Source organism: Trifolium pratense, linkage group LG3, assembly GCF_020283565.1.
Source record: "Trifolium pratense cultivar HEN17-A07 linkage group LG3, ARS_RC_1.1, whole genome shotgun sequence".
Taxonomy (NCBI): domain Eukaryota; kingdom Viridiplantae; phylum Streptophyta; class Magnoliopsida; order Fabales; family Fabaceae; genus Trifolium; species Trifolium pratense.
Window position 1 is genome coordinate 30,806,703 of NC_060061.1, and position 14,746 is coordinate 30,821,448.

General features: G+C 34.7%; 1 protein-coding gene across 1 annotated transcript; it reads right to left on the minus strand.

The window, feature by feature from the left end:
• Positions 1–11,129: 11,129 nt before the first annotated feature.
• Positions 11,130–11,678, minus strand: LOC123914952. Its single transcript, XM_045966113.1, has one exon. It carries the CDS (start codon positions 11,676–11,678, stop codon positions 11,130–11,132), a length of 549 nt encoding a protein of 182 aa, XP_045822069.1.
• Between the last annotated feature and the right edge of the window lie 3,068 nt (positions 11,679–14,746).

Sequence of the window (14,746 nt, forward strand, 5' to 3'; positions counted from 1 at the left end):
TGAAAGGTCCTTTTCTTCATTGGTAGAAGAGTTGACTAGTAAAGAGAATCTTCACAGCTTTCAAAGAGATCTTCAGAGGTTGATGAAGCTTGTAGACAGTCAAGAAGTTCTGAAGTCTTCATCCTCTGAATGTTGTAACTTCTGAAGTCCAACATCTTCTGAGCGCTTGTGAACTTCTGAATTCACATCCTCTGAAGGTTTATTCAGAGCATTATATCTGCACACTTAAAATAAATTTTTAGTCCATCCAATTGTTTATTAATACTTTGTTATCATCAAAACCTTAAAAGGTTTAGGGGCTAACTTTTTTAAATCAATTTTGTTCCAACAGGGGTCTCAGCCACCGAGTGGTCAACAAGAAAGTCAGCCACTACTTGACCTTTTACAGCCCTCAGGGGTTGGTAAGTCAATGAATATTCAGTTAAAGCTAAAGCCCATTTCCCAATTCGACTATGCAAAATTGGTTTTAATAACATATGCTTAATGATGTCAAAATGAGAATAAACATAAACATGAACTGGTTTGATATATTGCTTAAGTTTGGTACAAGAGAAATACAAACATAGACAAAGCTTTTCAATTGGACTATATCTAGTCTCAGCATCATTCAAGATTCTACTTAGATAGTAAATAGCCTTTTCTACGCCATTTTCATCCTCTTGTGCGAGCATGCTTCCAATAGTCGAATCTGATGCTGCGATGTACAACTTCATTTCTTTGTTTCGAATAGGAGGCATTAAAGTTGGAGGCTTCGACAAGTATGCCTTGATATCATCAAATGCCTTTTGTTGTTCCGTTCCCCATTCAAATACATCACCTTTCTTGAGCCTTAGCAGTGGAGAAAAAGGTTGAGCTTTGCCACTTAGGTTTGATATAAACCTTCTCAAGAAATTGACCTTTCCTAGCAAAGATTGAAGCTGTTTCTTCGTTCCTGGAGGTTTTGTCTCCATGATAGCCTTTGTCTTATTTTGGTTAATTTCTATGCCCTTCTTATGCACAACAAAGCCAAGGAAATCTCCTGCATGTACACAAAAAGCACATTTCAGTGGATTCATTTTTAATCCACATTTTCTCATTCTTTCGAACGATTTTTTAAGATGTTCGATATGTTCATCCTGGGAGGAGGACTTCACAACAATATCATCAATATAAACCTGCATAAATATTTCGATAAAATCATGAAAAATTAAGTTCATGGCTCTTTGGTACGTTGCTCCAGCATTTTTCAATCCAAAAGGCATCACCACCCACTCATAGGTGCCTAAAGCACCAGGGCAACGAAATGCGGTTTTTGGCACATCATCTTCATCAATAAAGATTTGATTATAGCCTGAATAACCATCTAACATACTCAAATATTCATGCCCTGCTGCTGAGTCAACTAACATTTCGGCTACAGGCATGGAATATTCATCCTTAGGTGTAGCATTATTCAAATCTCTAAAGTCTATGCAAACCCTAAGTGATCCATTTTTCTTAATAACAGGAACAATATTAGCTAACCATTCCACATACCTGGTTGTTCGAATGAACTTGCATTTGAGCAACCTTTCAATTTCTGCTTTGATCTTTGTCATGATTTCCGGTGCAAACCTCCTTGGAAGCTGCTTTACAGGTTTCTTATCTGGTCGAAGGGGTAGCCTATGCTCCACAAGATTTCTGCTTAACCCAGGCATTTCGTTATAGTCCCATGCAAAGCAGTCTCTGTATTTCTTAAGCAACTCGACCATTTTTTCTTTTAGGGTTGGGTCTATATTGGCACTAATGTAAGTTGGCCTTTTAACAAAGCCATCCCCAATATCAACTTCCTGCAAAGGATCTTGGGCTTGCATTCTCTGAATCGAACTATGTGGATCTTTCTCAAAACCCAAAGGCTCATCATCATAGATGCAATCTAACCTTTGCTTTTTTCCATCATTTACTTCACTAGCCTCCAAGGCCAGTTTGTCCCTTAAGTCATCATTGGCTTCGACAGCCATATTTTCTTGAACATTGATGGCCTCAAGAGCCATTTTGATTCTATTCTCGGCTGCGTAAGCCGTAATTCGATCCCATGCTGGGGACTCAATCATCAAACTCATCATGGTTGACCCATCCAGACACTGGTGGGTATGCATCCTCACACAAGGGTTCCTCTATGTCTTCCCTTTCCCAACAAAAGCCATGGGTTGGATGCAACTTAACTGAGTGGTATACATTTTTTGATACCACTTCATTTGGATCGAAGGCAGCATCTTGCTCACCACAAGGAGCAATCAAAGCCAAGTTTTTGTCGAAGTTCTGTAAAGTCACAGTGCCTGTCTCTGAAACATATGCACTTTGGTCTGCTTCTACATTCTCGACTAAACCATCTTCTCTCCAGATGATTAATCTTTGGTGCATGGTTGAGGGAACAGCTCCAACACCGTGTATCCATTCTCTGCCTAATAACATATTGTAATTAGGTTTGGCAGCTATGACCATGAACAAGGTCTTTCGAACTGTACTACCAACACAAACTTCCAATTGCACTGCCCCCAGGGAATGGCCAGTTTTTCCTTCATAGTTTGCCAACACCACATTGTGGGAATGAAGGTCTGTGTCATAGAGACCTAATTTCTTCAACATGAAGTGTGGCATGATATTCACCACAGCTCCTCCATCCACTAAGACTTTATTGATTCCCACATTATTGACTTTTGCCCTAATGAACAAAGCCTTCAAGTGGTTCTGCATTCCCAGATCTGGCTTTTCGAAGATAGCTTTTTGCTCTTCGACACAACCATTTTGCATAACATAATAACACATTGGCTTATGATCAGCCAAATTAAGGGCTTCGAAGTCCTCTTCCAACTCATTGACTTCAGTAGGCACATCATATTCTAGTGGCAGAATAGACACCATATTGACCATGACATCAAAATCAGACCCCTCATCTAGGAGATCATCATCCTCCATGTCATCCTCATCTTCTGCCCCACCCTGGGCATTTTCAGCTATTGGCTCTTCCAATATTATGGAAAGCCTCTCCTTTACTGGCCTCTTGGCCATTTCAACCTTTTCAGCCTTCTGGGTTGCAATAACCTTGCCCCCAGCCTCAGCCTCTTTGGCTGTCAACTTTTGTTTCCTCTGAAACCTTCGCCACTGAGTGCGGGTCATAGGATTTTTTCCTTTATAGTTATTCCTATAAGAGTATTTGTTGACTTCAGTGGCAGCATTCACTGTTTCCTTCCCAGCTACCACTTTTGAACCCTTGGGTTCAGCTACAATGTTCACGTTAACATTACTAGAGCTTCCATTTTCCATCATCCTTCGATTAAAAGTGACGTACTGTCCACTCACCCATTGGTTAACAGGTGCTCTCCCAGATGGTTTGAAAGTGTTTTGGGGGCCTAGCCTTTGCTGGATCGAAAGACCTTTGGTAATAGGTTTTCCCCAATTGGCCCCTTTATAAGGCCAAGCTTTTTGATTTGGCCTAGATTTTGGCCATTTTCTCTTGTTTTCAGCATACGGTACAACACTTTGAAGGCCTGCAGTAGCCTCTTTGTCGCACACAGCACTGCATCTAGGGCAAAGCATCACTTCAGCATTCTTCATCTTGCACCTATTTAGGAAGTCCACCAATTCTTCCTCAGCATTGGGGTACACCTCACGTACCCTCTTTTCATACTCCTCTTCAGGCACAACCTTGATTGGAGCAGCAGCATCTATCACTTCAACCATGTTGCAGTCATAGACTTCGACATAGGTAGCGTCTGTAGGTGGCAAGGGGTCTGAATCTACCTTCATTGGAGGCTTTGCCTTATCAGCATACTTCAGCCTTCCTTCATTCAGCGCTTTTTGCACCAAATCCCTGAAAACAACACATTGATAAGTTTTATGTCCCAAATAATTATGAAACTTACAATAACCTCTTTTCTTTCTTTGTTCTATTGGTGGTATTTTCATATCTTTTGGCACAATAATTTGGCCGTCAGTCACCAATAAATCAAAAATCTCATCACATTTAGTAATGTCGAAAGTATAAGTTTTCGTAACAAACTTATCATTTTTTGGTTCGATAGGATTTTTTCCATTCGACGGCCTCAACAATTTGCAAGTGTAAGGAGGCCCGGGCTTTAATTCCGCCACATTAATATCACTATCATCGAAATCTAAGTATTCATCACTCATTTCATAATCAATTTCATTATCATAGGAATCAACAAAACCTATTTCTTTCTTTTTCTGAAACTTAGAATTTCTAACTTTTTCAGCTTTTAACCTTTCGATTTGTCTCACTCTGTCAGCCAACTGTGACATGTCTCGAAGGTATTGGGTATCCAATTTCTTTCGAATTGAATAATCTAACCCACCAGCAGCCATTTCCACTAGCTCGTGTTCAGGCACTTGAGTAAAGCACCTGGACTTCAGCAAACGAAACCTATTTAGATAGTCATCAATTGACTCTTGGTTTTTTCTTTTTACACTGGCTAACTCTTTCAGACTTATCTTGGTTTGGCCCATATAAAATTGCTCATGGAAAGTCCTTTCCAATTGGGCCCAACTATGAATCGAATTGGGAGGCAAAGTTGTAAACCAAGTAAATGCATTCTTGGTAAGCGAATTAGGAAAATATTTCATTCGCAAATTTTCATTATTCGCCAAATTCCCAGACTCAGCTAGATACCTAGCAATATGTTCTACGGTTGACTCATTAGTGTCCCCAGCAAACTTAGTGTATTTTGGGACTTTCCAACCTCTTGGTAACTCGGTTTGCAGCACATATTCAGTGAAGGCAGAGACAAAGTTTGGCCTTCGACAACCCGTGTTTAGGCCGTTTTGGGCCAAAATCGTTTCGACCATGTTAGCCAGATTGTGTTGGCCAAGCAAATTATTGTTTTGCACCTCTCGCACTACCTCGTCAGGATCCTGGTTCCTCCTAACCATTACCACTGGGGGGTTCTGATGTACCACTTGTGGATTTGGGTTCATAACAGGAGGGTTTTGATTTACTACTTGAGGCATTTGATTAACCTCGTGAGGATAATAGGTTTCCTCTTGTACGACTGGCGTAGGTGTTGGGTTAGGAACTGTTTCAGTAGCCACATAAGTTGGCCTTTGCTGCACTGGAGTCGAAGACATTGCAGGTAATATTACTTGTGGAGTAATGGGATTTACTCTAGGAGGTGGTGGAGGTGTCCCAAAAAAATCTGCAATTCGACTCATTTGAAATGCCAACATTTGATAACTCTCGTTAGTATTCTGAATTAATGGATTAAACACAGTACCAATTTGTTGTGTTAAGAGATTAACCATTTCATGGTTGCTCTCGTCCATTTGCTGTCTCAAAGACAACACAGACGCAGTCGTTAAGGGTGTGGCAGTTACCCTTGGCGAAGTATACCTATCAGATTCGAAACTTGGCATCCCTAAGCCAAGTGTAGGGGGAGGCCCATACATAAAACCCTGACCTGATGGTGGTTTCGAACGTCCAAAACCAGCAGTCACGGACGGAATTGCCATAGTTGGTATTGACAAAGTTGGAATAACATCATGCACAGTCGAAATGGTTGGACTGGAGAATATTGGAACATTCACCAACTCAGATGTTACCAAACTTTGTGGAGGTGGATCGACTCCACCACTCGAACTTGCTTCGCTACTCATCGCACTAGAATTTGGAGTTTTACTAGGATTAGATCTCTGAGTAGTTTTAACCATAACCTAACTTATCATCAGTTATATGCAAGTAACAAGTTTTTATTCCACAACATAAAAATAAACACAACTTTAACAAACACAAAACCGGTCCCACTGGGCGTGCCAATTTGTTTACGTTGGAATTTGGTAAACAACCGCTAGTTTAAGTGTTTAAACTCGCGAGATCAACTAGTAAATCTCAGGACAATTTTGTGTTTATTCGTTGTAAGAAAACTGTTTGAATGTTCGTTTTAATAAGCAAACAAACACTTAGGAATTAAAATGTTTTAAAGCATACAAGAGAAACTAATTCGAATCGCCTCGAAGTAGCAGTTTCTCAAGCAAGTATCTGAATTTAAACTTGGAGAAGATTACTGGAAACAAATTGCATTGAATGAAAAGCAATTACAAATAAAGATGGTTCACAAAACATACATTTCTCTTCTGAATTCCGTTCGTTCGATCGCTGAGTACTTAGAATTTTAGAGAGAGTGTTTGTATAAAATTTTTGTGACCTTTGTTCTGAATGAAAAACTACTATAAATACTACTACAAAGTGGTAACTGTTTCTCGATCATCTGGACGCTCCTCCATTTGCCACGTCGACCACGTTCTCCACTTTCATCTTTCATTCCTTCAGCGCGCGCCAAGACCTCTTGGGCCGTTCGTTGTTCCTTCTTTGGGCTTGGCCCAACTCTCCATCGGTTCGATTTCGCGCTTTCGATAGCTTCCTGGCAAAACCAAAATTGGACGCGTTATCCATATCTCTCGAAGCGCTTTTTTGGCTTCGACCTAGCTGGCTTTCGACGCCACCTTTGAAAGTTTTATTTTGACAATATCACCTCCAAATAAATATTGGACCCACCAATTATATTTAATTGATAAATACCAAATTTATATCCAACAGGGACATAACATGAAGATTGTGGCATTAGATTGCATTAGGATATGTGTACATTATTTGATATGTAACACATATGTTTGGAATTTATGATAATTGTCTATGTGTGTTAGACTTATTTTATGTATTGAGCGGTGTAACATTACTCAAATGTTACACCGGTGTAATTTGATCTCTCCTCATATATATATATATATATATATATATATATGAGCAATGTTGTGCACACACGCTTCAACACTCGAGGAAAAACACACCCATTTATGTTAACCCACGCCACCTTTTTTTTAAAGCTAGTTATCTGTTAACTGGCTCACCAAAGTTGAGTTATTTTTAACAATTTCTTTTTAAATAAAAATAAAAATTACTGGTTCATCATCCAAAACCTTTAACAAAACTCATCTCACCAAAATCACTAACTACAGTGAAAACATCAGTACAAAACAAAAATATGTTAGAAAAAACAACTCACTAAAGTGATTCTTCTGTTCGACACGTGGAAAATAGAATAATTAAGTCTTCTAATATTTTATTTTTTTCGACTCACCATACGCACATGTTGGCTATTTATTTATTATCTCTTTCATATTAAACTAAATGTTTTTCTATTTTAAATCAATGCGTAAACTTTTCATGGAATATGAAGTTCATAGATTCTACTTATATCTGTGGGCTGTGCCGTACCACTTACCAGCGTCGACAATCATCATATAATAATCCATTTATTCAAAACTTTGGATAATATAAAAATGGGCGGCCTAAACGGCCCTTGCTGGTTAAACATACCAAAAATAAAAATTAAAGATAAAATTAATATTAATAAAATAATTTTTTATATTTTTAATATATTGAATGCACAAGTTATAAAATAAATTTTTCTTATTTATATGCTTAACAAGTATCCCAAAAACACTTTTTAAGCATTTTTCATATAAAAATATGTTGTTTAGTTTTTTTTTTAAGAAAACTTTGGCTCTGTGTGCGCATAAAATTCATTTAAAGGGAGAAAATTCAACTCATTTTCAGTTTTCACAAATTCTCTTACCTTAGAAAATTGGTACATAATGTGGGGTAACCAAGTTAATTTTTCAGCTAACTCAAGAATTTTTCTTGTTACAAAGCTACTCAATTTTTTTACTTTAATAATCTCAATCATCTTAACTCCTTCCTCCGGTCATTTTTATAAAAACACTTTAAAAATATCACACAGTAAAGAAAACACATTGTAAATAGTTATTTTCATTTAATACTCATATAAAATTAAACTTATTTCATGTATACTCTTATTTTATTTTTTTGGTAGAGTATGTATATCCTTATTTAATTATTTTTAATTAAACTAATCTACTTAATTTTAATATTCTCTCTCATAATAAATAAGGGCATAAGTGAAATTAAACATTTAAAACATTTGAAAATTGGTCAAAATTTCTTATAGAAATGACCAATTTTTTTTCTCAAAGTATTCCTTATAAAAATGAACGGGAGTATTGTTTTTGTTGTCATAAATGAAAAAGCAAAGAGGCAATCTCTAACAACATATTTTTAAGTATAAATAAATTAATCAGTATTATTTGGAAATTTGAATTATAAAGACCTTGTGTAATTTATATTCAATTCCATCATTTTTTTAAGGGCCGTTTGACTGCGAATTTAACATTTCTATTTGTCGTTTTAATTTTACTTCATTTGTTATTTTATCTATCTATCAAAATACAAAAAACATGTGTACATATCATATTCAATTCGTTATGGGACTCTCATCATTAACATTTTAACACTTCAAAACCATGCACACACAATTAGGACTTCATTCAACAAATTGATTCAACTCAAAAATTATATTGTCATCAAGAAACTGACAAGTTAAAGTGCAATTTTAATTTTTCTCATCTCCACTCAATACATATTTCAAAAAGTATGTGCAAAAATAACCATATAATGCCAATTTTTATGTTGGATTAGTTGATACAAAATTAAAAAAAAAAAAAAAAAACCTCTAACTTTAAATGGATATTTCACAAGTGAACAAAAGTGTATCTACAAAAATGCTTTTATTTATGATATAAGAGGGTAGGGACGTGTTGCCCAAATAAAGTAAGAAAGTGAATGAAGGTGGATGTAGGTAAGTGATGAGTTGGTACCAAAGATAGATATAAATTCATTATAAAAAAAAAAGATAGATATAAATAAAAGAAAGATTGAGTTTTAATTTCGGATTTGGATCCTCTCCTCCACTCTCCTCTCCATCTCTCTTAATCCTCTCTCCATCTCTCTTCATCCCCTCTATCTCTCTCTTAATCTCACTCTCTGTCATTATTATTTTAAAACTTTTTATTGAAGAGAGAGATTGAAATTAAGAGAAAGATTGAGAGATGGAGATGAGAGTGAAGGAGAGGATCCAAAATCACTTTAATTTTGTGTAATATATGATAGTCTGATAGATCATGAAATAAATTATGAATCAACTAGTTATTATTTTTTTAACACGCAAAAATGAAATATATTGATCAGCCAAATAATTCCCTCAATATAAGATATGCCAAAAACGACTACAACAGTTTATAAATAAGACAATCAAAAGTTACATGAGAACAATGATGATCAGATGCCCAAATAATTAAGTAAGTGGGCTCGACCACCAGTTATGGTAGTTCAAAACTAGATTAATATTTGTTGTCTTCAACCACCAATAAGAGTAAAGTTTGTTCTTGTCCAACAATTGAGGTAAAGACATATCTGAATGCCTAAATAACTTGTGGTTTCTTTTGTTCCAAACAATCTACACACATAGTTTGAGGATTCACACCAACGATAAGGCAATCCACGACATAACTAACGACCAAAAAGAGACAAAGAAACTGCAAGAGATAAATAAGAGTTGAGAATCAACTACTTATTATAGTTAGTATTTAGTAGTTTGTGTAAAAAAAAGTATTTAGTAGTTACATAATTTTTCTATTAAGTTAAACTCTTGTACATAAAGTTTGGTCAGATATACATAAAAAATATTCTAAATTAAACTAATATAAATATAATACGGTACTGTATTAAATAATTAAATTATGAATATATATATTTAATTTTTTTTTTTTTTGGACTTTCACCACCAGTTGAATCTGATTCGGGGGTCAGTTCTGGCATCGAGTGATTCAAGCCCCCTTTCAATCACAGTTGCGGGGGATCGAATCGCAATCTTCCCTACCAAGTTCAGCGTCAATTACCACCGAACCACCTTGATATATTTAACTAAACTTTGTAATACTGAAGTGTTCATGTTTGATTCATTACTAATTGATTAGTAGTTAATTCATATTACCCGATAAATATTATAAATCATATGGAGTGATGATTGTTATTAGAATAATGTATTGTTGAAAAATTGAATATATAGATAAAAAAAATTGAGTGGAAATAAAGAAATGGCACATGGATAAGAAAAAGATGGGGAATAAAAAGAAAAGAGAAGTGGAAGCATGTGCACAAGAGGATGGAAAAGACACGCATACTGTGCATGTGATTGGTGAGTTTAATCGACTTGGTCCGCACGTGCCATTTCATTAATAGTAAGCTACTACAACCTTATGGTGTGTCCCTCTATTATTTATTACTAGTATCCGGACCCGTCCCAAACACGGGTAAAAATGACACTACAAAAATAAATATTTTAATCTTAAAATTTTCAGAATTATCGAATAAAAAAAATGCTTAATAAGTCACACTGAAGCACTATTAACCCTAGATTTTGACGTAATATTATACTCTGGTTCAAATTGAAGCACTATTAACCCTAGTATTTGACTCGTAGTTATAATTTGGCTGAAGTTAATAACTTAAAAATTATATAAACAGAGTACAATTTTACTAAATAAAATATAAAATAACTTAAGATTATACTCTCGCTCATCTTAAGCACTATTAACCCTAGTTATAGATTGAGCATTACACTCCAATTCAACTGAATGCACTATTAACTATAAACTTTGGTTGAGGGTTATACTCCGATTGAAGTTAATGACTTAAAAACTAAATAAATAGAGTATAATTTAAAAATAAAGTATATTTTTATTTAAGATTGCATTTCGATTCAACTGAGGCACTATTAACTGTAAACTTTACTATGCATTCGGAGTCCGATCGACACTCTTATTACAGTTTGTATATGCATTCGGAGTCTGATCGTAAAAATTCCGATTCTCAATTATTTTTCAGTCCAATTAGGTGGTATTGAATGGTCGGATTGATAAAATTTAAAATCTGCAGTCAGTATCAGTAATTTTAGTCAAACTTCACATCCCTTTCATATAAACTAGGTTTCCTTCGACACTCTTATTGCAATCTGTTTATGGATTCGGAGTCCGATCGTAAATTTCAAATATTTAGGAGTAGTTGTTGAAACTGAAATTTTTTTAATATATATTGATTTTTTTTTAATTGCATTTGAATTATACAAAGGAATGTGAAGAGTAGTATATATCTTTTTTTTTTTTTGATAAGCAAACAATGTATTAATAAGGAGTACAAGGAGTACTCAATCCTTACAATACAAAGAAAGGTATTGACAACCTCAAATGCTTTGTAAACAGCAAAGAGGATTCAAACACCAATTGTGATATAAATAACCTGATTTACGCCCTGCTCTACCACTAAACCAGAGCCAAGAGACAAATTTAATTTGATCAAGTAAACCAGAAAAATCAGCAAAGTCACATCTAAAGACAATGTTATTTCTCAAACGCCATAAGCACCAAGTTGTCGCCAGCCAAATTAAATGTTTCACTTTCCCGCCTTTCTTGGATTTGACAAGAGACCCAAATAACATAAAGTGATGCCTACCTCCAACCTGAAATGATGCTTCAACACCCATCCATGTAAAAACTTGCTTCCATAACTCAATAGCCTTGCCGCAACTAAAGAAAAGATGCTGACAGGTCTCCACCGCTTGAAAGCAGAAAACACAAGGTAAATCATGAGAATTAGATAAAATACCTTTAGAAGCGAGGGCTGCCCTAGTAGGCAACTTGTCTAGTAATAAACGCCAACCAAAGACTCCCACTTTTGATGGAATGTCATTCTTCCACATAGTGAGTAAGGCTTCCAGCAAATCAGAATCCATAGAAATCGGCTCATAAAGATTCTGCATTAGACAATACGCAGACTTTGTTGGAGTAAGCCCTAAAAGCCAATCTGTTTTGATAGAATCTTCTTTTGTATCATGACTTTGATTTATATATTTAATATATATAAAAAGGCATTTCTTTATTATGTTTGTTTCAAACTAATAAAGTCCCTAGAATAGCTAGTCTAATTAATGGAACATTAAGTGTGACTTAATAGTGACTCCATTAAACATAAGGACACTATTCTTAAAGTATCCGTAGTCAAGTTTTACTGTGATGTGGGATAACAGTAAAACATAGAGACTATTATGTGAGTAAACTGATGACCTCATCTCACGTGTCATGGATATGAGATATCAAGTCTTCACATAGATATAAATATTAGGAGTAATATTTATATTGGATTGACCCACCATGAGAATACTACATAGCGTGTTATGAAAAGTGTCATAAGTTATTCTCATAGTGATAATGGTGTATACCACCCTTCGACCTGAAACCACTATGGACCCTAGATGTGGAGTAGAGTACTTAGTTGCCGTTCAAACATTGTCCGTAACAGGATGACTATAAAGTCGGTTGATGGGTACTCCACAAATCATGCTGAGGGACATGAGTGACCTAGATGGAATTTGCCCCTCATGCATAACAGGAGTAATATCTACGGGCCTCTTGATGGAATATGACTGATAAAATGCGTGGCCACGCCGAACTAAGTCAATATGAGATATTGAGCTTATTCGTTACTCAGTATATTCTGGGATCAAGAAATAAGATATTGAACCATACAAGGATGACACGATCTATGCCTTGTGTTCAATATAGATATAAGGGCAAAGGGGTAATTATACACACGATCGTTATCATGGAAAGGTTTCGTCAGATCACATGACATTCTCGTCACTTGGGTAGCAGTGATGTGTTGCTAGATACCGCTCACTGTTTATAATATTAAATATGTGATTTAATATTATTGCCAACGTTACGAGAACCTATAGGGTCACACACAAAGGACAGATAGATGAGAGAAATAAATAAGTAAGACTTATTTATAAAATAATAAGTAGGACTTATTAGTAATTAAATAATTAAGTATGACTTATTATTTAATTAGAGAAGCGCGGCACACCGTAAAGTATGGTGCACTTAAGTAAAATACAGCACACCGTAAGGTACGGTGGATACTCAAATAAGTCTATAAAAAGAATACACTTATGTGCTGAATTTTAACCTAAGAGTTAGTCCTAAAATTAAGAAACCTAGCCGCCGCTCTCTAAACCCCGTTCTCTCTGAATCTCTGGTGGAATTGGCTAGCACCGGTCATCGGAGAAGTTCTGTTCGTGTGGACTGAGTAGATGCATCGCTACTTTGCTTTGCTCGTGATCAGAAATAGTTTCTGCTTCAAAGGTTCTGCACTTCAAGAGGTAAACACATAAACTTGTGGTTTTGTGTTCGTTGATTTGTGATTAATGGTTTAATCAAGATCCGTTCATCGGGATTGTTCCGCTAAGAGGATTAAATTTTGAAAAACCCCTCTTAAATCCCTTCAGTGGTATCAGAGCATCGGTTTCGATTAAATCATTACATTCAAATCGGATTAATATATAATGATGATTATATGGTGATATATTCATGTTTATATGCGTCTGCGTGATCACTGATCAAGAACGAGTTTATTTGATGATGTTTTATTTTGATAACATGATGTCACGAATATGATTCGTAATTAAAAGAGTATATCATCGTTTTGAATTATAGTAATTCTGAAAGTTTGTTTTTCAAAAGAGATTTATTCTCCTTTCAAAATCATGTGAGATTTATTCTTCTTATAGTAACAAGTGTTGTTCTTATAAGGATATACTCTGTATCATGATGCGTGACTTTGCCAATTCATGGTCACATATTCTTTTAAACTATATATTGGTTTTGAATTAGTGAATTTGAAATCAATTTTTATACCTGATTCTACATATGAATTTTAAAATTGTTTCAAAAGGACATATGAATCAATTTGCGGTTCTTTAATTTGTTTGTTATAAAAGATAATACTGTTTTGGCAAATATCTTATTCAAAATAGTTTTGAATAAATAAATCGTCATATTTGATAATTGGATTGTCAAAATTTGATTCAAAATATTTAATTAAGAATTAAAAGGTTTGAATCAATTAATTGATCGTTACTTTAGAAACAATAGTGAATCAAAAGATTTGATTCTGTTTTAAATTAATTATTTAATTCAAAAGTGTTTTGAATAAATAAATTACCATATTTGATGATTGGAGAATTGTCAAAGATTTGATTCAAAAGAATTTGATTGTGAATTAAGAGATTTGAATCAAATAAAATTGGTTTGATAATTTTAAAAGTGATTCATCTGAATCAATAATCTGATTTTGTTTTAAAATTAATTATTTGAATTAATTTTATGTATTCAAGTTTTGAGATTAATAATAATAGTGTAACACTATAATTGATTATTTTATTTTATTTTAATTGATTAAATTTTAATCAATTAATTCTTAGAGGTATATAGTTATGGCCTTAGCGTGTTTGGAGTTTATTTTATTTGGTTTAAATACGACCTGCGTGTCGTGGTATATTATTTTATAAATACGGCCTGCGTGTCGTGACAATTTATTTACTTTATTTATTTTAAATAATTGTAATTGCTCGTGATGACGGGAGACAAAGCCAAACGAAGGATGTCGACGGAGTAACTTGAGAAGTTTGCTCGAGGGTCAAAGAATTGTAATAAATTAGTTTATTTAATTCTTTCGTTTTAGGAGGCCATAACTATACTACCTTAGTTTATGTTATGTATGTGATGCATGAGATGAGTGTTTTAATTATATTTGTCATGTATGTTTTATATAATTATTAAACGCATATTTACATGAATGTCATGTAAAGTGAAACGCGTGTATAAGATACACATGTCGGTGAGATCAAATTTAATTAAAAATCCTTCAAGTACTCATAAAGACTAATATTGAAGATGTAGGTTTTGCCAACGCAAGGTGCATTTTCTATACTAGTAAGATGTGTCTATATTAAGTTTTATG